Source organism: Lynx rufus, unplaced genomic scaffold (assembly GCF_022079265.1).
Source record: "Lynx rufus isolate CCGP_SWC_20201006 ecotype Redwood Valley unplaced genomic scaffold, mLynRuf1.p SCAF_8, whole genome shotgun sequence".
Taxonomy (NCBI): Eukaryota; Metazoa; Chordata; class Mammalia; order Carnivora; family Felidae; genus Lynx; species Lynx rufus.
Window position 1 is genome coordinate 117,603,506 of NW_025814896.1, and position 23,932 is coordinate 117,627,437.

The following is a 23,932-nucleotide window of genomic DNA, read 5'->3' on the forward strand; positions in this document are numbered from 1 at the left end:
GCTGCTCTAAGCAGGTGGAGAAACGCTGAGTGCCCACAGAGGGCCTGGCCAGCAACATGCCCCGCCTGTACGAGCGGAACTGCACCCCACTCGGCAAGACTGCAGTGGCCAACTTCTACTGGCAAGTGCTTCTGGCCCCATGATGTGGTCTCCCTGAGATTTGGGTGGGGGAACACCTCCTATAAATTCACCCATGAGTGCTGCAGACCCAACTAGGATCCACACAGACTCCCAGAGCCACCCCTGGCCCAGGGCAAGCAGGACGTCTGTGTCGTCAGCCTTCGATGAAAGCTGCAGGGAGACAGGCGCAGCCATACCCATCCTCGCCGGGCAGCCCGTTCTCACACAGCACCAGACTCCTTGACACCTTCCGGCCCTTGGCAGATGGAAGTCCATCACTGTCTTCTATTCCCTTGAAAAATGCACACAGAACATGAACCAAAGGGGTGGCCCTCTGGGGAACTGTCGGCCACTCCAGGCTACACCATAAGGAAAGGAATAACCCCTTCCACCTGGCAGAGCTTCGGAGGGAACAGCTGAGCCTTCCGGAGCCCTGGTAGTCAGGGCAGGGGTCAAGATCCTCACTTAACAGGAGACAGTGTGGACGCCCAGCAACTCAAGGGACACAGGCAGAGAGGAGCACAACCAGGTCCGAGCACAGAGCAAGGAAATCACATTTATCCCACCAAGCAGGGGTTGTGAGTGAAATGGAAGCCTCTGGAGTGCACACTCCCCTGACCGGCCCAGCTCTGATCTCCACCCTGACCTGCTCATGCCCCCGACTCACCCGCTGCTTAATGGCAGCCATGACCTTCCGCAGGTCATGGGACGGGAGGCTCTGCTTCAGAAATGCATCAAACTTCGTGTTCGACATCAAGATATTCACCATCTTCCGGCCATAAAACCTGCCACAGGAGAAAGAAAGGGATGAAAAAATAGCCATAGAAATGCATCACAAATCTGCTTTACAGATTTACATAAGTTTTCTAATTGTAGTAACAGAGTTTTTAATACTTTTTCTCATGAAGACAGGAATCGCTAATTGAGCAGTTAAAAACTAGATTCATAAAAGAATAAATATCACCCAAAGCCCCATTACCAAGAGAAAACTACTATTAAATTTTTACATATTTCCATGTAGTCTTTTTGACGCGTATACATTTTCTTTGCTATCAGAATGTATATACAACTTGCCTCTGGCTTTTTTCACTTTATCATTAATCATCTTCCCATGTCATCCTTTTTAGTGCATTCATAATATTCCTTTGGATGACTATACTGAAACGTACTTAACTTTTTCTAGTATGGGGCATCTAGAAATCTGAGGAAGGGTGCAGTGGGGCAGTATGGGAGGAAGTGGTCAGCTCTACCTGGTGAACAGTGCTGGGTGGAGGGGGCGGGGAATCAAGGAAGACTTCATAGAAGAGGTGACCCTTAGATTGGGACACAAAAGATGAATAGGAGTTCAAGAGTGAGACGGATTAGGGGGTAAGAGGGTGGTGGAGGGGCGTCATTCTAGGATCCATTATACGGTCTGACGTGTCAGCAGGCTTGTGGTTGGAAAACAGCAGGCAAGACCTAGATGCGGGATAGAATACAGAGAAGGTACGACCCAATTTCTCAAAACATGAAGGAGTTGGGCTTTAACCTGCGTGCAGTGGGAAGCTGAAGAATGATCAGAATTGCACTGAAGTCGATATGTCTCTGGCAGCAGTGTGGAGGATGCGTCTCTGAGGACAAGGCAGGGGGGAGGGGGGCAGGGGACCTGCTAAGAGGCCACCATAATAGTCCGGGCGAGAGATGATGAAGTCCTGAAATAAGGCGGTAGAGTGGGAGTAAGGAGGGGTGGTCAGATTCAGGACGTGCCGAGAAAGTTGAAACTTCAGGGTGTGGGAGCTGATTGGAGGTGGAGCTCAAAGCATCTTCCGTTCTCGTATTTCACTCAACCTAAGACTCCACTGATCATAAAATGCACCATTGACTTATTTTCCACTAAAGGAAAAACAGAAACAGAAAACACTGGCAATTTCCACTGCCTTCTATGACACTGCCCCATGTAGGAAGGCAACCCTTCTCTGTATTATCTCAGAAACGGAGTTAACGTTACTTTTAGGTAGTGCCCTTCCCTCCTTAGGTTGGGTAAACTACTTGGTTTGTGGTGGCCTTGTAAGAAAATGTGGAATTTGGTTATTCCTTCCATGATGACTGTTTGCATTAATATCTAATTTATGTCCCATCTCTCTATTTCCATACCTTTTCTCATACACTATAACTTTTCATTTCAATGCCGAATAAGAGTGTAATATTTCCAAGACATTTTAGAGAGCAATTAAACTCAACAAGTCCCCACAGAGCATCCACGGTGACTTCTTAAAATAAATATAAAAGGCTAACAAGCAGAGAAAGCCTCATAGTTTACTTCCTACAATGCAAACTGTAATTCAAGGGTTTATGCTATGAGCAATAACGACCCAAGTTTGCGAATGTGCAGATAGTAAAACCCAAATCAAAATTGCTGCCTGGCCAACAGCAACGGTGAGACGCCTCTGATTGTAAGATACTAAAATGCGGGGGAAACTGTGTGTTTTAGAATCAATAAAGTAGGAAGGTCTCCATTTTGCATCTTCAGTGACTCAGTAAATAATAGTGACTTTTAACAATAGAATAGTTACAAACAGAGAGGGAGGGAGGCAAACCATAAGAGATTCTTAAATACAGAGAACCAACTAAGGGTTGATGGGGGGAGGGTGGGGAAGAGGGGAAAATGGGTGGTGGGCATTGAGGAGGGCACTTGTTGGGATGAGCACTGGGTGTCGTATGTAAGTAATGAATCACGGGAATTTACCCCCAAAACCAGGAGCACACTGTATATACTGTATGTTAGCCAATTTGGCAATAAATTATATTTTTAAAAAAAAAACAATAGAGGGAACACAGCCAGAGAAAGGCTTGGGGAGAAGGCAATGGGTTCATTGAGGGACATTCTGCCCCAAGGATAACAGTGGGACATCTGGTGACAGGCCCTCTGGAGGTAGAGGTAAAGCACTGATGCTCAGGGAAGGGAGACCCTAGGAAGCATCAGAGTTGCTCGGGCTGGAGCCACGGAAGTGGTGACAGTGGTCGGGGAGAGTTGTAAGTGGGGGACAAGAATGAAGAGGGAGAGCGGAACCAGGGAGTGCAGGGCCACAGACACCGGAGGCATAGGAGCCAAGAAGGAAAATGGAGTGTGGTCGATTCCTGCAATGGAAGAGAGGTCAGAAAGGAGAGGGACATTCGAGCTGGAGAGATATTAGATCTTGATTTCCATCCCCCCACCAACAACCAAAAACAAATCTACAAAACCTTCTGGCTCCCCACCAATAATCCTCATTTCAGTGACTGGCACTAACACTTACCCAGCTGTTCAGCTGAAAAACCCAAGCATCATCTTTGATTTCTCTTTGAAAGCCTCACCACCCACATCCTGTTGGCCCTGCCTTCAAAAGACACCCCAATCCAGCTCTCCCCACCCTCTGCTAGCCTCCAGCACCCCTGTCAGGGACTGGGGAGCAGCCCTCTGTCCAGTGCCCCTCGTCCATCCTGCTCCCTCTCTCCTAGCAATCCTCCAATGAGCCGCCAGAAAGACTATTTTTAAAAATCAAAAGGGCAGTGAGCCTATAAAGAAACATAAACCCTAGTAATCGGGGTGGGGCAGGAGCACTCTGACACAATAATGAGCTGTTATTTTTACCCATCAGATCAGTGAAAATTAGAAATCCAGATAATGCAAGGTCGCGAGGACGTGGGCACTGGCGCCACGGGTGGGGGGCGGAGGGGCACAGCGTGCTCCCGGGCGCCCTGTAGTGCTCGGGCTGCGCCAGGGGACACATGCCCCTGACCACAGTCCTGCCCCCAGGGCACATTCCCAGCAGCTCTCTGCTCCATCAGGGAGCCATGTGCGCATGTGATGCGGGGCACTGTTGCAGGGGGGAGGGCCCACCCGTGGACTGTTGGTGTGAAGGCACTGGCTGGTGCACACCACAGAACGCGGCTGTGGAGCAGTCCCCGAGCTGGTGTGGTCTCCAGATCTGGTGACCAGACCCAGGAACCAAGGAGTGTGATTAACTGGACCCTAACCCTAGCTCTCCAAGACAGTGAATCAGGTTCTGTCACTCTCCTGTTTAACACCGTCGAATTATCTCCTCACACTCCTACTAAAAATCCCCCGGTGGCTTCCGGTCACACACCAGCCCAAATCCCAGCTCCTGGCTGTGGCGCGTGGGGCGCTGCCAGGCCTGGCCCTGTCCTGTCCGCCTCATCTCCCGCCCACTGCCCCCCCCCCCCACCAGGCACCCTGCAGCCCAGCCTTCTTCTTCCTCCAACACGGGGCCTCTGTACCATTTCCTTTGCCTGGGACACTCACACCCCAGACCCCCAAAGAGCTAGCTCCTGCTGGCCCATCCGTTCTCATCTCAAATGTCACCCTTCAGAAAGATCTCCCCAGACTTGTAATCAAAGTAGCTGCCACCCCATTCTCCGTTACATCTTGGCGTTTTTCCTCTGTATCCTTTATCCATATCTAGAAGAATCATAATAATTTCTTTATTTTCTGCCTATCCAGACTAGGGGTGAGATCCAGGACAGCAGAGGCCTAATTTTTCTTATTCACTGCCCTATTCCTAATAATGAAAAATGATCTGTTCACTATCCTTGGAAGGAATGAACAGTGGTCTTCGAGAATGAAACTGGGGTGGGTCAGGATGGGGAGGGAGGGCAGCAGGAGAGAGGGAGAACCAGAGGCAGGGAGTGTGGACCCTCCTACAGGCCTGGCTATGCCTGTGCACAGAGACAGACAGCAGCCCTGAGGAAAGCAAACAGCTTCAGTCTATCCGACCCCAGGGAAGCTGAGCTATGGGGGGCTAGGGCCTTCAGGGCTGGCTGGTTGTCTTATCTGCCCTGGGCTGGCCAGGTAAGCAGCCCCCAGGCCCCCGGCCCTGCATCACCTGGTGTCCTGGTTGGAGTCCTGGGCCAGCCTCACCAAGTTGCGCACCAGCATATCTGTGCTGTCCCTGGTGCCTGAGAGAAGCTTCTCGGCGCCTATCTGCTCCAGGACGGCTGAGAGGTGCTCGGCAGTGCATTTCCGGACTAAGGGGTTTCGGTGGCTGAAAGGAAATAAAATCACAGTCAAGGGCTCACACAGGAATGGGGTGTGGGGTCCCTAGAGTGCCACACATGGACCTACACCTGTGCACCCATGCTTCATGCTGTGATGGGCTCTGAAATCTGTCTCCTACGGGCTACAGGGAATCTTCAAGGAAAGAGCAGCCACATCCTGACAATAGAACCCAGGATGACAATGGCAACAACAGAAGGAAGAAGGAGCACCTGAAGCCACCTGATGCTGTTCCACAGTCCCTGCCAAAGGTGCTGGAGGCTAGCAGAGGGGAGGGGAGAGCTGGACCGGTGTGTCTTTTGAAGGCTCACCACCCCTGTGCCTTCCTGAGCCCATGTTTGCCTTCCCCATCTTTTCTTCACCTAGAAAGATCCTACCCAATCAACGTCTCCATCTCTGCCCTCTCCAGCCCCCTAGGCAGAATACCCCCTTGTCCCCTGGGAAGTACAGGTACACCCCTGTGGCTCTCCCACCAGGCTAGGAGCTCCCCGGGAGCTGGCACGAAGCTTCCTCTCAGTGGAATCCTGTGCCCTGCTGGTGCCCGGCACATGCCCACACATGGTGGGAGCTTACTGCATGTTTGTTGAAATGAATTGAGACAGGAGGGAGGGACAGGGGATCAATGGGTGACTTGGTAACCACAACAGGAGGAACCTGAAATCTTACAAGAGAAGCCCATCAGGGTGCCACTTGTTTCTTTCCCACCTTTTCCAACGGGGCCTGTGTGTCCACAGTTCATTAGGCAGCACTGACCCCTATTTCCCCCAGGGTCCCATCCCAGTGTAACACAAAGGGGTCTTCTGGGTTCTCCCTACTCATTATGGCCCAAGGACCAGCTCCGTTAGCATCTGAATCAGAATCTGCATTTTAGCCAGATCCCTGGGAATTCAAGTGTGCAGCCCCGAGGACACCTGACCCTGGTTCCTGCGACAATGATAGGGTGGTTCAATTTGTAGTTAGTGCATGCACTGAGCCAGGCACCCTGCTGAACACCTTCCATCTATTATCGGTTCAACTCCATAAGCCACTGTTACCATCATTTTGCCTGTGAGGAAGCTGTGGCTAAGGGAAGAATCCAGAAAAAAGTACAATTAATTTCTCCCAAGTTAATAACAGCCCCAGTGGGCACTCAATAAATGTTCTAGTAAAGGCAGGCACTGTTCTAAGTGCTCCTTCATGAATCAATTCATCTACTCCTCACTGTTTTATGAGGAATATACCATTATTATCCCCATTTTACAGATGAGGAAACCAAGGCACAGAGAAGTTAAGTAACAATCTGGGATGTGAACGCAGGCGACACGGCTCTGGAACCCCTTACTCTCTGTACTGGGCTTTGGTGCCATTACCAAAGGCAATGGCTGCTACAACACAGCCTGGGGTCTATCTGAGAAGTCTCCTGCAGGAGCGTCGCGACCGGCTCTGGGGTTGAGAGAAAGGCTTTGGGAAATGGTTTTGGTTTTGCTTTAGTTTTGGTTCCACAAGTGAAAGCAAATCTGACTGCAGAAAGCCTCCGATGGTAGAAAGCACCTTCCTCCGCCCAGGAAAATGCCAAGAGGTGTGAGCCGAAGTAACATTTTGTGCCTTGCTCTCCTCATAGCCCGGATTTCATCAGAAAGAACGCCCCTCTCCTGGGAGAGGTACAGGCTGCAGGCTGCCTCTCAGCCCTGTCTCCAGGATATTACCACGGACACTATGATCTCCCCAGAACACAGCAGCTCTCCCCTTCCAGCTGAGGCCCAAGGCTGCCCTGAGCTGACCTTATTATCCCCAGCCTGGCCCAGGAAGGGCGGGAGAGAAGCCCCCCAGGAAGCAGGGTCTTCCTCCCCCAGCTAAATGTGTGAGGCACCTGCCCCATCTGCCTGCTCCCCTCCCATCCCCAGGCCTCTCCCCTCGCCTTACCTTCCCAACCCACCCCTCCCACAACGAGCCAGCACGTACTAGATGCCCGCTGAGGTGAGGGCCCCCAGGGAGCGGGCAGGGGTCACATGCTCCACCATGGCCCCCAGGGACCGGTTGGCCGCTCTCTGGATGAACTCGCTGGTATTCCCCATCTTCTGGAGCAGGCAGCGGGTGATCTCCTCGGCCTCCTGGTCCATGTTCTTCTTCAAGGCCCGGAAGAGGTCTCCCAGGGTGCTGATGGCCAGGCGTGACACTTTGGAGCGGAGGTTGGTGACCTAGGAGAAAGATGGGAGAGGGACCCTCCAGGACCGCTGGACTCTGCCAAGGGCTCCAGAACATACGAAGAACAGGGCACGGCACCACCCTCTCCCACCACCTCCACCCTCATTGCAGGCCTAGGCCTTGCCAGGCTGGAAACGAAAACCTTGCAGCAGCTCTGGACAAGACAGCCCTATTTTCTTAAAAAACACTGTTATTGTTACCACCATAATTATTAATTCCACCTGTAATTTGAAATTTGAACATCTGAAATTTGGGCAACACTTAGTCAGCAAAGTACCTTTACAAATAATGCTCAATTTGGTCTTCACAAGCTGCCCCGCCCTCACCACTGGAATAGTCTATTCCCAAGAAGGAGCCCCACTGTTCCTCCAGGCCCAGCCTAGGCCCAGGACCAGTACCAGGGGAGAAAGTCCTTGGGAAATGTTACAACTTCCCTGAAGATGGAGATTTAGCCCAGAACACTCCAACCCTGCTCAGGCATCTGAGTACAGAGAACAACACAGGGCTGTGGCAAATGGGCATACAGGATTCCGATTATTACAATACCCAGCGATGAGAACAAAGGAAACCCCAGTCCCCAGTTTTCCATTCTGAGAAATGGGCGGGTACCTCCCGCCTCCATGGCTGAGGGCTAAGAAATAAGCAGGGAGGGAGCCACGGCCCCTCCGTGGCTGCCATGTGACCCTCACTGAACAGGGGCACCGGGGAAGGGGGAGTGGCTGCAGGGTGGGGACAGTGCCCAGCTGTCTAGGTGGCCTCACCTCCCCCGTCACAGCCAAGGACACGTCGTGCAGCCTCCCAGCAAGGACATCTGAATGACAGGCCGCCAGGCGCTGAATGCTCACCAGGCCCTTCTCCTTCATCTGCCTGAGAAGCGAGTTCCAGACCTCGTCACAGGCAGGTAGGGAGGAGCCCTGCAGACCAGGGGCGCCCCTGCCACCACCCCTCCCCTTGCAGTAGGGGGAGAAGGCGTCTCCTCACCAGTCGCTGCTCTCGAGGCACTGGAGGGCATCCATCAGCCCCAGCTCAGGGTTCGAGAAAGGCCTCAGCTCCTTAGAGGCTCTGAGAGCCATCTCCTCCTCCTCTTCTTCCCATTCGGGAGACCCCAAGGCAAGCACCGCAGGGAGTGAGTTGGCTGCACTCACAGAAAAGGGAAGGAACAGGGAGCATTTCAGCAGGAGGACCCAGGCCTGGCTGCATCCCAAGCCCCCCTCGCACGAGATGTGCTCAGAGAAGGGACTGGTGGGGGCCGAGAGGGCAGGGCCTGTGCTTCACCGCCGGGGGGCCACGGACACCACCCAGCACTCTACCTTTTGTCGGCCTTTTCCGTCCCGGCCCTGCCAACCTGATGGTTCTGAACAAGCTGGCCTGTGATATGCTGTTGATGTCATGTGACAAAGCACACCATGCCAGTGACTCACCCCCAATCCTACCCTATCTGTGGTTGGGTGAGGCTCATACATCTGTCAAGGAGGGAGCCCCTACTCACACTGGTCGTGTTCTAACCTCATCCCCACCCAGGAACCTGTGTTATCAGTCTGTCCTCCTCCCCCCCACTCTCCATCCTCTGCGAACTTGCCCACAGGCAGGGAAGTGGTCCAAAGGAGGAAGCAGGGAGACGAGACAACGCAGCTAACTGGGGCCCGCGTGGTCAAGATGTGGCCACACTGGCAGGGACTGCCGAAAAGCAGGGATGTTGTTTAAAAATCGGGTCATGTTTTCTAGGCTCTCCTTCCTTGGGGACGGGGCCAGAATCACACAATCCTAGTGGAACAGGAAGGCAGTTTAGTCATCTATCTGGTCCAATGCCTGAATCACAGCACTGAGGCCTCAGAGGTTGGGCCCCTTCCCCCACAGTCCCCCCACGGAGCCATGACAAGAGGGTCTGCTCTGAACCCAGAGCTGTCACTGCCACACCTCACTTCCTTGCTACTTCTTTTCAGAGACTTTTCAGAGACTGGATTCTCCTCTCAGCTTTGGTGTTGGATAAGAGTCATTAGCCAAAATCTTAGTCCCTATGGGCCACCATCACCTAAAGTCAACTTAGGGGACTTTGGGTCTCTGGGTCTCAGTCCTGTTGTCTGTAAAATGAATGGAGTGGATTATCTAGATCAATATCTCCTGAGTGTCAACCATTCAATTACCACTTTCACGATTATTTGTCATATCTCTTAATTACCTAAATTTTATTCATATGGCATGTTTCTTCAAGCTGACCCACTTTTTGAATCTTACATAAGTTTATTCTAAAGGGAGATTTATGTCACTGCTGTAATTGGTAAACAAATATTATTTTGTCATAGAATAGGATATTTGCAAGAAAAGTAAAAGGATGATATAAACTCCAGCTATCAAATTATAGCCAGTTTCTGATGCCTCCAGCTGGAAGGAAGATCTATTTGTTTAAAAAGGAGATTCCAAGTCTGCGAGGCATACTAAAGACCAGCACCGAATTTAGACTTTCTGCTTGACAGAATCAGAGGGATAGAAAGAGAATGGAAAAGAAGGGTGAGTCAATATTATTTCTGGCACCAAAAAGGTGTTCTATTCTACCACCATGGTCCTACCACACCCCCCACTTAAAGAAACTGTGAACCAGGTTGGTTGTTTTCCAATGTTCTTTAGTAGAAAATCTTTCAAACTTGAACTCTCAAGTGGTTATGCAATAAACAAAAAAGTGAGGCAAAATAGGTATTGCTCGGGTAGAATGGGGTCAGAGCCTCCTTTGTCCCTTGGCACCTTCCTGAGCATCCCACAGAACCTTTGGATCCTGAGATTGCAGGCTTTAACCAGCCCTATCTAACACTGACACTTTATGAGGCAAAGTGTAGGAACCCAAGGTCTTTACAGACCGCTCTCTTCCTCTTCCTGAGGTTTCCAGCTACTCTCATGGGTGCTTTCCACAGGATCTGTGGTCCTGGTGCACTGGTGAGCCCTCCAGGACAAGTCATGTGGGCTGGACACATCTGCCCTTCTCCCAGTAATTCAGCTGCAATTCCCTGGGTCTCCAGGCTGGCTCCCACACTATTCCTCTCTCTCTGGCAAGGTGATTGCACCTCAGGCCACCCTCTACTCTAACATGGGTAATGAGGAAAAGCAGAGCAGTCCCGGTCACGTTTGTCGTGCCCCCAGAGCATCCCGAGGCAACACAGTGAGCGGGACGTGTGCCCCCCAGCCAGTCGGTCTGGCCCCTACCTGAAGCATGGCGGGCAAAGCTGGGCTCCTGCTTGCTGACAGGGATGCTGGGTAGTGAGGCCCGGTTGGCCCGCTTCCTGAGGGTGACACCCATGTTTCTGCGTGGGATGCTCAGCCCAGTGGACACAGACAAGGTTCCACTGCCCCGGAGGGGAAGGAGGCCTGTGGAGGCAAAGAAAGTCCTAGGATGGAGCTGGTCCCACCTGTCCTCGGCCCCAGTGTCCTCCTCTGGACACGGGCCCATCCATGGCCCCCTGTCTGGTGTGAGGTTGGGGGACATGGGGAGCTGTGGGTAGTCCCTCTCTTGCCCAGGGGTTGGCCAAGAGTTCTCCCCAGCCTGAGGGAATCCTGCCCTAGGCACCCAGTACCTTCCTTCACCAGGGCTCTCCGGGAGCCCAGGCTTTGGGAAGCAAGCTCCCTCTCCCTCTCCGGCTCCTGTGCCCTCTGGAACTCCAACTCCTTCATCTGCCTCAGCCGCATCTTCTCCTGGGCAGACTTGGAGATGGTGACCTGGATCTGGCACAAGGTCAAGGCAAACTCCATTACCCTGAGGACCCAACTGTGTTTTCTGTACCTTCATTTATTCAATCATTGGGAGTGTGAGTGGCTTCTGTGTGCCATCACTGTACCAGGAATGAACACAACCACCAAGACCTTGCTCCCTAAGGGCTGCCATGGAGTGGGGAGACAGCAAACAGACCAATCTCGAACATCAGGCAATATGTACCGGGAGGAGAATAAGGGACAGAGGGTGATAGGGCTTCCATTTTAAGTAGGAAGACCCAGAGGGACTCCCTGAGGAGGTGAAATTTAAGCAGAGACAGGAATGAGATAAGGGAACAGGGGCCATGCAGATTTCTAGGGGAGAAGTATGCTAAGTAGAGGGAATAGAGTGCAAAGGCCCCGAGGCTGGAGCGTGCTGGGTGTGGTTGGGGTGAGGGTACTGGCTGGACCATACCAATCAAAGGATGGTAGGACACAGGGTGGAAGGTGGCAGGCGTGCACCAGTCGCCGTGGTCCTTGGTGGGGAGTTGAGCTTGTCCTCTGAAGGACACAGCAAACCGCTGAGGTTCTGAGCACAAAAAGTGACATGATCTGACTTCCACTGAGGGGTGAGGGGGTTCCCCTAAGTGTTACTATTTTTTTTTTAACTTTATATTTAGGAACAACTTAAGACTCACAAGAAGTTGCAAAATAGAACCAAGAGTTTACATGTGGTGGGGTTTGCACTACCACAGCAAGAATGAAGATGACAAAGTGGCCTGATTCTGGACATGTCCCAAAAGTAGGGCCCACCACTTTGGCTCATATATGAGGTGTGGGGTGACAGAAAGAGCAGAGGCAAGGATGGGCCCAAGATTTTCAGCCATTGTAGCTGGAAGGCTGCCATTCACTGAGAGGGGACCCTGGGAGAAGAGGAGATTTTGGGAGGGGGGTGGTAAAGATTCAACAGTTGAGTTTTGGATAAGGTAAGTTTGAAATATAATTAGATATCTAAATGGAAATGCAGAGTATCAGTGAACACACACTTAGTAATATAATTTAACTGCTACTGGAGGTCAAGGGAAAGTCTGGGCCAGACAGAGAAATTTGGGAGTCCTCAGCATATAGATGCCACTTAATGCCTGGCCTAGATCAGGTCACAGGGGGTCAATATAAATAGACCAGAGGCCAGAGGTCAGGGCTCTGGGGCCTCCAGTGTATAGAGGGCAGGAGGATGAGAAGGAGTCAGCCAAGAAGAACCAGGAAGGAATGAAATCTAATGGAGGCAGAGAATCAAGAAGGAAACCACCCCCTTGCTTCCCCTCCAAGGTGAAGACTTCAAGAAGGACAAGCCATTAAAGCCACTGGTGGGTCAGGTTAGAGGAGGACTGGACTGTGCTGCACGTGGGAGGTGGAGGTCACTGGTGGCCTGGGCATGAGCAGTGTCAGTGGGGCCCAAACCCAACTGCAGTGGACTCAGGAAAGAATGGGTGCAGGCAAGGGAGTAGTCTGGTTTTCCGAAGAATACAGAAATAACAGAGAGCTAAGATGCTGATGGGAGTGGTCCCATTTCAAGGAGGATGTTGTTGACGCAAGAGCAGGGAGCAATGCTGGGGCTGGGTTGTGGATGGACGAAGCCAGAACAACAGGAGATGGGGACACTGGAAAGCGAGGTGCCCATGGGGATGAAGTTATCATGAGACCCAAGGTCTGACCATGGGTGTGAGTGGCCAAGGGTGGGTCGGTGGTGAGGTCATCTCATGGCCCTGAATCATTTTGCCTTCATTTCATTCCTGGCGCCCTGGCTGGTGTGGGAGAGCTGTGGCACCTGGACCTTATCATCATCATCATCACGGGATCCTAACATAGCTCATGCACACAGCAGTCCTTTTGTATTTTATATCTCTGTTTCAAAGACTGAGCACGGATCTCCCATAACAGTGACTCTTCAAGTTTTAGTAAATTCATCCAGACCAGGGAAGAGAATCATCTGGACCAAGGTCACCTTAGAAGTGCAAGGTATTTGTCAGCCTGTCAAGCACAGCCTTTGGCTGATCTGCCTCTGAGTCAGCGGCCTCTCAGTTGCTATATTGGGTGTTGGTTCAAATTACTCAACTTGGTTCACCTAAGCCCCTCTGTACTCTCCACATCCTGCTTCCTTCCGAACCATGTGTGACCTCCTTCTGCCCTCCCTTCCTCCCCCATCTCACCCCTCAGATCCCCACTGTACTCTGCCTTTCACTTAGTCACCCCCCCCCCACCCTTCTCTTCCTCTCTCCTGTTTCTCTCCCTTTCTTCGGTCCTGATCCCCAAACCATCTATAGGTTCCAGCCTTAAGTACCAGGGTAGCTGCCTCAGTGCTCTTCCTTGCCCTCCTCAAGCTGGCCCCACTTTTATGTACTTCAGAAGCATGCTTGTGTTCATCCAGTGGTCCACTCTGACCCCAACTTTCTCCTCCCCTCACTTTCCAGATACCTTGGTACTGCTCTCCCTCTGGTCCTCTTCTTTGAGCAAGAGGCGGGCTTCTTTGGCATGGCCAAAGGAGAAGGTTGTCAGCGTAGAAGCAGACTGAGATGAAGGCAGGGCAGCCTTCTCGGGGGCATCAGACCTGTCTCTGGCAGGTGGAGCCGAAGGTTTTGGCTCTGAGGAGTCAAGAACAAGAGTGCAGCTGAGGACACCCAGCACCTTGAGGCAGTATTCATCCCTTTGGGCTGTCCTGGGGCCCTATGACACTGTGGTTGGTGTAACATTTTACTGCCTAAGACTGCCTCTCTCCATTGTTTTGCCCAGTACTTCCTTGTGGTTAAATTTACTCTACAGAACAGCACTGGCAGGCATAGAATGTTCTCCTCCTTTCATTCATCCATCCACCCATCCACCCATCCATCCATCCATCCAATAGTTACTGTATACCTTATTATAAGACAGGGAAGGGAGGGAGGAAGTGTGGGCAGAAAACAGGGGGCAGGTCTGTTGTCTAAGAAGTTTAAGATATTTCCTGAGAATGCACGTCTGTCTTACCTGGGAGGTGTGCAGCTCAGGAAGACAGAAAATAAAATGAGCGCCCTCATCACAAAACATGAAGAGACCAGAGAACCAACAATACTAGTCCAGTCCTCTCATTTTACAGACAGAAAAGCTGAGACCCAGCAACCTTCAGATGCTCTTGTGATTGATACAATACAAACTGATTTCCAAATGACATCAAATCACTAGTATCTCTTTGTTAATCTAGATTTTCCTAATCAATGAATTTCAAAAGTATGTTGTCTTGTGATGGAGGCAAGACAGGGGTGGATTAGTTTTCTTTTAATGAAAGAAATGTTAACTGGGTTCTCCTGTTCACAAAGGTTGGAGCTCACTGTCCTTGGGTGAACCTGCAAATAAGGGGACCACTATCTGGGGCCACCTGAGGCTGGAAGGGGTGTCTTGAATCTGGGGCCTCCAGGAGGGCTCCCAGGTTACCCTGGACCTCTGCCCAGCCCATGCCTCCTACCAAGGATCCCTCTGCCTGCGTCCCAGGAGAAGGATCAAGGGCCAAGACGGAGGAGGGATGAAGCCTCCATTTGCCCAAAAGTAAAGGGCAGGGCAGAGGACACAGATGTCCAGGTACCAGCTAACCAGGGCAAGGACTGCAGGAATGCCACAAAATTTGGGAAGCCCTCAGCTTCAGACAATACCATGCGAGCTCCTTCTACGTGGTAGACGTGTTACACATATTGGGCAATGTTATCCCCAGCTGACAACTGGAGGGTCAGAGGGCCCTTTAAGGACTTTACTACTTGGCATCCCCTCTCCTCACCTCCACCTCCAAGAGAGGCCCTAAAAAGCCTTGTCTGAGCAGCCTGGACCCTGCCACCAAGCCCCCGGGGACCTGGTTCTCAAGCAGCAAGCTTGCGATGCAGACAAAGGAGTGGTTACAAACTGGGGTCTCCTGGCCCAACCCCCTGACAGCACCCTCAGGGGTAGTTGTTGAGGGACACTGTGGGTGCCAGTGGCTGTCACACCAGACTGCCCAAGGTCACCCCACTTCAGCCCAGCCAGAGAGCAGAAGGGGAAAGAGCCACCACAGAAGTTTCTATGCCAGGACCGCCTCTCGGGCTCAGCTCGAGTCCTGACCCTGGGGTTTCTTGGGCAACAGCCTCCCCCTAGCCAGTGGACCCATCTGCTAAGCTATACAGAGTGGCCTGCCAGAAAGCTGGACCAGGAGTCTGCCCCCTCCTGCCGGTCAGCACAGCAGTGGCCTCCAGCTCTCATCCCCGGGCTTGGGGGTCCCCTCCCCCAACCTGCCCAGGGCTCATCCTCCCTCCTCTCCACAGAGTGAGGTCACAGAGTGAGGTCACAGAGTGAGGCTAGAGAGCTTCCTGCTCCCTCTTCTGAAGCCTCTCTGCGCCTTGGCCTCTCACTGGCCACCCAGTTGGCCGTATTCCCCTGATGCTGAAACCTTCTGGGGCCAGCTGACTAAGGGGTTCACGGGATGTGGTTTAATTTCTCAGTCGGTCTGGTGAGGAGTATTCTCCTCCACTTGCTCAAAACCGTGCAGAGGCAGCCCCTCGTGTCAGAAGCTCCGTCTTTGGAGCCATGTAGACCCGCTTGCAGATAAGCCGGGACTGAGACCTCCGTGCCGAGACTGAGGACAAAACCCAGCTTGCAGAGTCTCGGAGCATGCACTCCTCTGTCACACAGGGTCTGCACCTTCCCTCTCAGCTGGCCCATGAGCTGGCGTGGGTCCACATGCCGGGCATAGCACAGGGCCACTGGTCCCCAAAGCGGCACCACCGGTGACTTCAGCTTCTCCATCCGTGAAATGAGGGGTTCGGGTCCGAGGGTGCTCAGGCCTACTCGAACCCCAGTTCTGCCCCCACACCCGGTCCAGGAGGCAGGGAGTTGAATAGATAGCAAGTGGGAGTGCGCGGGGGGGGGTACATACCCAGAGATTTAGGGGTCTTCTCCCGAGGCCCACTCTCCTGAACCAATCTTAAAAGAACGGGGAAGAAAAAACACTATGAGAGATGGCAAGAAGGAGCCCCTGCTGTGAGGGGTCCAGTAGCCCCGGGATGGGGCAGTGGGCGGGACGGGGCACACAGTGGAGGGGCTGTGGGCGGCTCTGTAAAGAGGCCCTTGGCTAGGAGTTCAAAGCTGCAGGAGACGTAACTCCATCTGCAAAGTCAAGGGCAGGCTGACCGGGAGACCACATCAGGCCAGGCTGGGTCCAGACACCGCAGACCACTGCCTCTGCCCTGCCAGGCGCCCACGGCTTCTCCCCGCACTGCCCGTAGCAGCCTCTGCCTCAGTGTGCACCGCCCTCTGTGGTCGTCAAAGTGGCCTTTCTAACTCAGATCTCATGGCACTTCCACACCGAAAGAGGCACAGCAGCACCTCATTCTCCAGGCTAAAGCTCACCGTCCTCACTTGCGCACACAGGGCCCCGCCACCCTGCTAACCTCACCCGCTCGTGTCATACAAACACCGGTGCTGCTGTGCACACCCCTGACAGTTCCGTGAACATCTCCATCACTCCCTCTTCATCTCCCAAACTCTCCTTCAGCCCTCAAAGCTCAGCTCAGGCCTCACCTCCTCCAAGAAGGCTTCCTAGCCTAATTGAGATCAATTTCCACTGGGCTCCCCAGAAACAAGGGCAGCCTTCTACCTTAGTTCTTACCTCACTAGACCTCGATTCAGTAGGTTACTAGTAAATCTCTCTCGTGAGCTCCTAGAGCACAGAGACTGTCTTGTTTGGCTTTGTTTCCACAGCACATGGCACATAGTAGGTGCTTACTAGCTCTTAGCTAAGTAAACAAATGCATGGATGGATGGATGAAAAAGCAAATGAATGAAAGAAATGGTAATGGAGGCTCCTTCCCACCTATTTGCTAACCTCACAGAGTTAATGGAGAAAAATCCATGCTATAACTGGACAGCAAATGAGCAGATATTTATCGTGTGTGTGTATAATCCATGCCAGGGACCAAGCTGGGCACCATGGAAGCTGCAGAGGTTTCTGGATATGGCCTCTGCCCTGTAGTGCTCCCAGTTAAAGAATAGGTATGAGGTTTAAATAAAAGTTGAACAAATCAGTGGAGGGGATGTGGTCAGGCAGTCCGTGGGCTGGTTGCTGTGTGGACAGAGCAGAGGACGCCCTTCCCCCATCGCCTCCTGGAGGAGGGCAGGGAAGACTAGCACAAGGAGAGGCATGGAACCGGGGATTAAAGGACAGTAGGCTCTGAAAGCAGAGTGAAAGTCTGGTGTTAGGGTTGGGGAGGCGCCGCCCGGGGCTCCGGAGGGTCTGGGGGTGGGAAGGTTCCTGCAGAGCAGCACAGGGGGCCTGCTTGAATGTCAGACCAAGGAGAGTCGACTTTAGGCTGCTGGCACCGGAAGTCAAAAAATGTGGATCGTGTGGAAGAAAGGTACAGAGGGCGGTGGATGAGAATAGATTAGGATGCAGAGCCCAGGGGGCCCAGGAGCCAGGCTAAGAGCTGTCAGGGAGCTCAAGAGGGAGCCAGTGAGTGAAAACTGAGAAGAAAGGCAGAAGCAAGAGAAGGCCTGCACCTCAGTGGACATCGGGAGGTCATGGGAGGGAGGCAGTTTGGGGAAACATGAGGTGCCCCATCTGTGTGGTTGGGACGGAGGCACAGCCTCCCTCTCTCTGACATGACAAGACTGGAGTTGCCCAACAGGAGGATGGAAATCCAGAGCTCGATTCGAGGGAGACCTCAAGGCCGAGCAGGGCATGAGGAAGACACCCATCCCTGGAAGCTGCCGGCACAGACAGGACTCCCCCAGGGGAGAACGAGGAGATGGGTACAAAGGGCTGGGAACAAGCTTCAGGAATGGCCATGTTTAAGAGACGGACAAAGGAGAGCACAGGGGAGACTGTCTGGAAGGTCTTGTCACAGAAGGTCAAGAAGCGGGTTTCAAAGTCGGGAAGGCAAGGAAGGAGAAGACTCCAAGGACATCAACGCCCCACGTGATGTGAAGTCAAGAGCAATGAGATGGGAGTAAAGGTCACTGGTCTGGGGCTAGAAAGTCCTTCCAGCCACCAGGAACGGCTTTGAGGGAAGGAAGGAGTAGGTGTTTGAGCAGAAAGGAGGAGGGGCCTAATGTGAGGAAGTAGAGGTCGATGGAGCTCCAATCCAGGAGCAGGCCCACACTCCTCCAGGGTTGAGAAGGAGGCAGACATGTATACAGACAGAAGGAAGGCAGCATGGGAGATGGAGAGGTGAGGAGGCATGAGACAAATGGGAAAATTCAGTACATCATGCCCCAAAGCTATGCAGGAAATGAGGCCTTTCTCCCTCTCACTCTTGTCTCTCTGTCTCTGCCACTGTCTCTGTCTCTCTCACGCATGTGCACATGCGCACGCGCATGCACACACACACACACACACACACACACACACACACATACTTGCTCTGACATTAGTCTGACCTGCCCATGGAGATGTTCTAGGCCATCTGAAGAGATCCGTCTGTCCCACGTATGAGCCATAAATGTGGACTCATTAACAACACAGCAACCCTCTACCCCATCAGTTCCCAAACATTTTCGAGTCTGAAGACCCCTTGTAAGATCTAAAATCTTGTGGACCTCTCCCTCCTGCTTCCATACACACACACATGATAAAGCTTGTAATTTTAGCATCCGTTAATGAAGAAAATATATGCTACCATGAATACAGCTTGTATTTTATTCATCATCGCAGCAGCCACAGATAAGAAACTGGTGGAAGACGGAGGCTGAGACATTGTCTCCTAAGCCCAGACCACCCAGCTCGCCTTGGCCTCCTCAGGTCTGTGGCTCATGGGAGAGCCAGGCCCTTCACACCCCGGGTGCCCCAGACCTGCGCTGGCGTGGAGGTTCAGCGGATCTTGGAGGGATCGGAGAGAGGACTACAAGGCAGTTGTGACTTAGGGCAGCTTACCGTGTGCGGGGGACCCTCAGGCCCGTGAGGACATCCTGGCCTGGAGGCAGGAGGCGGGGAAGGGAGCCAGGTGCACCGGAGGGGGTCCCAGCGGGCACCCCGGCCTTTGGGATGGGTGGGATCACAAGACCCCCCAGTGACTTGTGCATCTTCTCATCCTTGCAGTGCAGGTAGTGCCTGGAGATCTGCACCTGAGAATGGAGGTTGGGGGAAGGGTCTGGATGCTCACATCCCAGGCCCCTCATACAGGGCGGTCCCTTTTGTCAGGAGCCACGTGGGGTGGCAGGCAGTGCTGGGAAGTGTCCTCTGGTTTCTCTCTGCAGCCACACACCCCTAGAATTCCCCAGAAAGCTCAGCGCTTCCTTACCACTCCAAGACAGGAGACTGGCCAGGGGTCCCCCTCATCCCTACTTCCTTTTTGTTATTTATTTTTCTCTTCTTGTCATTTGAGGAAATCCTAGAACATCAATGCTGAAAGCAGTCTTCAAGAACATCTGGTCCAGTACCTCCTTTTTATAGATATGCAAAACAGACCCAGAGAGAAGGGTGACTGGCCCAAGGTCACACAGCCCGTGAGGGGCAGAGTGGAAACCAGAGCCCAAGTCTCCTGAATTTTAGCCCAGCCTTCTTGCCCCTCAGCCTATAATGGGGAGGGTCAGAAGCATGAGGAATTCTAGAACATATAGACCAAGTCTCCTGAGTTTTAGCCCAGCCTTCTTGCCCCTCAGCCTATAACAGGGAGGGTCAGAAGCATGAGGAATTCTGGAACATATAGACCAGAGAAGGCCTAGGGACCACCAACCGTAGGACTGGTGGTCACACAGCTCTGGGGCAGCCAGCCAAAGCTCACAGGCCGGCCATGAAGGTTTGGGATGCTGCCGGAAAGATGAAATGAGGACCCAGAGCCCCATCCTTGAGGGTAGCCCCTCAGACACTGTCTGAGAAGCTAGAGGCTCAGGGACCAGGGGTAGTAAAGAATGGAAAGAAAGGCAGAAGGACCGAGAGGTAAAACTCAGAGCAGTTGGATCACCTCACCTCCTGGGCTCCGGGTCTCAGCTCCTGGGGACCCTGGCTGCTCCCAGGCAGATCCAGGCCATTCTCCTTGGCTCCGCCAGCCTCAGGGGTGGTGGGGATGCTCTGGATGGGGGGCATCGGCTTGGGCACCCTCAGCAGCCTCTGAGAGGTGGCCCGGGGGATGAAGCTCCTCAGAGGAACTCCTCTGGGGCCTCCCAAAGGATCCAGAGAGACTGCGGGATAAGGATGAGGAATAAGTTAGTCCTGGGAGCACGGGCTGGGGGGCAGTTCAGATACTGGCAACAGGGATGGAAGGCCAGGCCGGGGACAGAAGGAGATCCACCCCGGCCCGCCCCGCCACCAGGCCGAGCAAGCCGACGGTGTGGAGGGCCTGCTCCCCCTCCTATGAAATTTGGTAGAAAGGGCCTAAGTCACCTATTTAAAATTCAGAGGCAGGGGTGCCTGGGTGGTTCAGTCAGTTAAGTGTCCAACTCTTGATTTCAGCTCAGGTCATGATCTCACGGTTTGTGAGTTCAAGCCCAACTTTGGGCTCTGTGCTGACAGTGAGGAGCCTGCTTGGGATTCTCTCTCCCCCCTCTCTCTCTCTCTCTCTGCCCCTCCCCAGCTTGCATGTGTTCTCCCTCCCTCTCTCTCTCTCCCTCTCTCTCTCAAAATACATAAATAAACATTTTTTTAAAATAAAACAAAATTCAGAGGCAGGCTAGGCAGGAAGGGAAATCTACCAGTACTAGACTAGGGGTGAGGAGAGTGGGGTCCCGTCCTGGCTAGAAGCTGTGTGACCTTGGGTACATCTCTGACTCCCCATTTGCCCTTCTGTAAGATGAAAGTAGTCACATCACGGGGTTGTCCAAACATTCAGTGACGTAACTTACATAAAATGCCAAGAAAGTACCTGGCCCATAACTTACTTCTGTTTCCCCTTCCTTTTCAGCTAATGATGTGGAAGCGTAGCTGTTCTGACACAGGGGGCACCCTGACCTAGTCTAAAAGCAGACCACCACACTTGCAGCTCTGTTATCAGTACCTCATGCGTCCGGCAGACATCTTCACTGCGCTTTGCCCCACCCCCTGCCATCCCTACAGTAAGGAGCTCAGGATGGTCTTTGCAAATTTTCTGGCGGTGGTGAAAATACTTAGCACTGAACTTTCGAGGGCCATCTTGTTCCAGCTCCTTGTTCCAAAGTGGTTGCATCAAAACAACCAAGTCAAAATATCTTCTCCGCAACCCTGCCCAGCCCGGCTCCGCCCTGCCCTATCATCAGTTTGGTGCGGCGAGGGAGGTGAGGAGGGGTCACAACCCAGGTGGGGACGTCACCACCAGCATGCCCACCTTGGGCCCCACCTGGGCAGTGGTGCAGAGAGGCCAATGCAGCCCCAACTCAGAGTGGTGAGGCCAGCCCCAGCCCCACTCAGGGTACCAGAGATCCCTGTCCCGCCACACTTGCCGAGGGACCTGATCAATCAAGATCACTTCCTATCTGCACATTGCACAGCTCCTGTTCTTTTACTAGACCTTTGTGAAAAGACATGACACGTCTAGAAAAAAGACTTCAGACCTCTCAGGGAGAGAGTCACTGGTCTGGCAATTCCAGAAGCTGTATGACTTGGAAATTAGTTAATTAATTAATTAAAAGGATGCCTCTGGAGAGAAGACTAGAAGGAGGCAAGGGAGAGAATGGGGAAGTTAGTTGGGAGACCGCTGCAGGGCCCAGGCATTCCCCGGTAGATGGCTGACAGGGCTCTTGGTGGGTTCACCCTGAGCAGCTTGGAGAGAACCCGGCTGCCAGCTAGATACCTACTGATCCTCACGGCCAGGTAGCCTGGTGTCCCTCACCTCAGGGTGGGTGGGTGGCAGGTGGGCAGGGCCCGGGGCTCACCTTGGGAAGATGATGCCAAGCCCTCTGAGAGCCTCCTTTTCTTGAGCTTGTCCTTGATCTGGGTGGTGTCCCGGGCCACACTGTTGGCCTCAGACTCCAAAAAGGGTGCCGGGTGGTTGGGCCCCAGAGATAAGGCAGCAATGTTCCTGGGGTGACCATTCCTGGCCTGCCATCCCTTTGGAGGGGCATCCAGCTTGAGGCTGCCGGGGTCCACTTGTCCACTCAAGGGCTGCAACGGCTCCTCTTGCAGGACCCTCGGAGCTGGCTGGAGGGAGGCTGGGGGAGATAGAAGCAGGAGAGACTTGGCACACAGAGCCCAAGGCGGCACCAGGCACCAGCAAAACCTTTGGTGCTGCTTCCTTGGAACAGTCAGGACCTGTCCCGTGCTCCCGATCATTCAATGTTACTGTCACTCCTTGGGTCAGTTCATTCATCCAACAGTACCTGTGAAGACCTGGGTCATGAGCTACTCGAGACAAGAAAAGGGGACTCGCTACACAGCCCTTTCACAGCACAGATGTGAGGCCACAAATACTTAGGGTTGGCCTTCTGCCCAGGGACCACCATCCGGCAATCTCCAGGATCCCAACCAATACACTCAATATACCTGACGATACCAAATGCAGATTGAAAAGAGAAGTTGAGGTGACTCAGGACAGGTCGTGCTTCCGTGCAGACTCCAGGTTATCCAACGACTCACCCAACAAACACTCAGCGAGCATCTAGTATTTGCCAAGCACTGTCCAGGCAGTGGAGGCACAGAGATGTGTGAGGCACAGCTTTATCACTGAAAGACTTGCAATCTATTACAGAAATAAGATTTGTCCCTAAATGGGTTCATTACAAGGTAAAATGTGATATGTGCCATAAGGGTGGTATCAATAAAATGCTTTGTGCATGTAGAGGAGGAGGAGAGGGATCTGGAAAACCTTCACGAAGCAGTGATGTCTGAACTGGGCCCTGAAGGAGCTTAGACCGTGGAAGGGACAGGGAGAACAAACAGAGACCAGCTTTTGGAATCTCTGCCCCACACAGAACAATTTTTTGGAGTGCCTTGACATAAGCCACGAGACCCACAGAAGAAGCCACAGATACTGGACAGCACCAGACCCAGCAAAAGCTGAAGTCGGTGCCAGCCACAGGCGTGCGAGGGGACTAGCCTGAAAGAGGGCAGGTAACCGGAACAAGCTAGCTTTCCATCTAGAACCCTGGGACTGGAGCTCTGCAGAGAAGGGGGGTCTGCAGCTGGAAGTTAGAGCAGAAAGTGGCCAGGAATCTGAATGAGTGTCCTGAAAATCACCGCTCCAGCTTCTGTCCCTCTAGAGGTGTCCACCTCCCCACCACCGCCCTGCATGCTGAATGCCCACCCAGGGGACAGCGGACCCGGTCTTTCCGGGGCTCATGGGTTCTCCTCGGGTCCTGAGGAGAGTGAGGGACATGCTGAGATCCCCACTTCCTTGTTCCTGTGGACCCCCCTCTGTGCACCTCATCCTCGGAAGCACAGAATTAAAGGATCCACCTAAAGCCAAGGGGCATCTGCAGCAGGGACCACAGTAAAGACAGCCTCTGCCAGTAGCTGGAGGACACAGCCAGACATCCAAACAAACTCCTGTCCTCTCTCCAGGATGAGGCCCACGCCCTGCTCTCTGGTCACTGGTCCTCAACAGGCAGCTGCTGGTGGAACTCCAGTTCTCTGCCCCAAGTCCCCAGAGAGGCCACTCAGGGCACTGGAAGGCCATCTGGTGTGACCGAGTCAGCAGGCCAAGTCCCCCAACCTCACCTTCTCCATAAGTCCGAAGCCTGGAGTCACTGCTTCCACCCGGAAGTGCGCGGGGCCCGGCACTGGTCCGAGGGACACTCCCACGGTACACAGCCACCGGGGCCAGAACCTTGGCTGGGGGCAGAAGCATGGGAAGAGCGTCACCTTAGCGTGCACCGAGTCCAGGACTGGGGAACAGACTGTCGGAGCACTCTGCCCCTGGGGGTCTCTGTGGCCCTTCCCCCAAACCAGAGCCTGGTCCACAAAGGGGGGGCCGCCACCCCACCCCCAGCCGGCCGCGGTACCACGATCCCCACCAAAGCCCA

General features: G+C 53.2%; 1 protein-coding gene across 3 annotated transcripts in view; it reads right to left on the reverse strand.

Moving 5' to 3' along the window:
• TOGARAM2 (TOG array regulator of axonemal microtubules 2) overlaps positions 1-23,932 on the reverse strand; it is a 39,910-nt gene that overhangs the window by 14,224 nt on the left and 1,754 nt on the right. The window contains exons 2-15 of one of the 3 annotated variants that reach the window (XM_047069844.1): positions 23,628-23,741; positions 21,848-22,123; positions 19,971-20,182; positions 18,936-19,126; positions 15,945-15,991; positions 13,490-13,656; positions 10,900-11,047; positions 10,532-10,693; positions 8,318-8,471; positions 8,098-8,203; positions 7,094-7,329; positions 4,983-5,141; positions 788-905; positions 318-412 (exon numbers count right to left, since the gene is read on the reverse strand). In XM_047069844.1, coding sequence (XP_046925800.1) covers positions 318-412; positions 788-905; positions 4,983-5,141; positions 7,094-7,329; positions 8,098-8,203; positions 8,318-8,471; positions 10,532-10,693; positions 10,900-11,047; positions 13,490-13,656; positions 15,945-15,991; positions 18,936-19,126; positions 19,971-20,182; positions 21,848-22,123; positions 23,628-23,741 — 2,185 coding nt within the window. The remainder of the gene's footprint in view (positions 1-317; positions 413-787; positions 906-4,982; positions 5,142-7,093; positions 7,330-8,097; positions 8,204-8,317; positions 8,472-10,531; positions 10,694-10,899; positions 11,048-13,489; positions 13,657-15,944; positions 15,992-18,935; positions 19,127-19,970; positions 20,183-21,847; positions 22,124-23,627; positions 23,742-23,932) is intronic. The other 2 variants (XM_047069845.1, XM_047069846.1) reach the window with 2 other exon arrangements.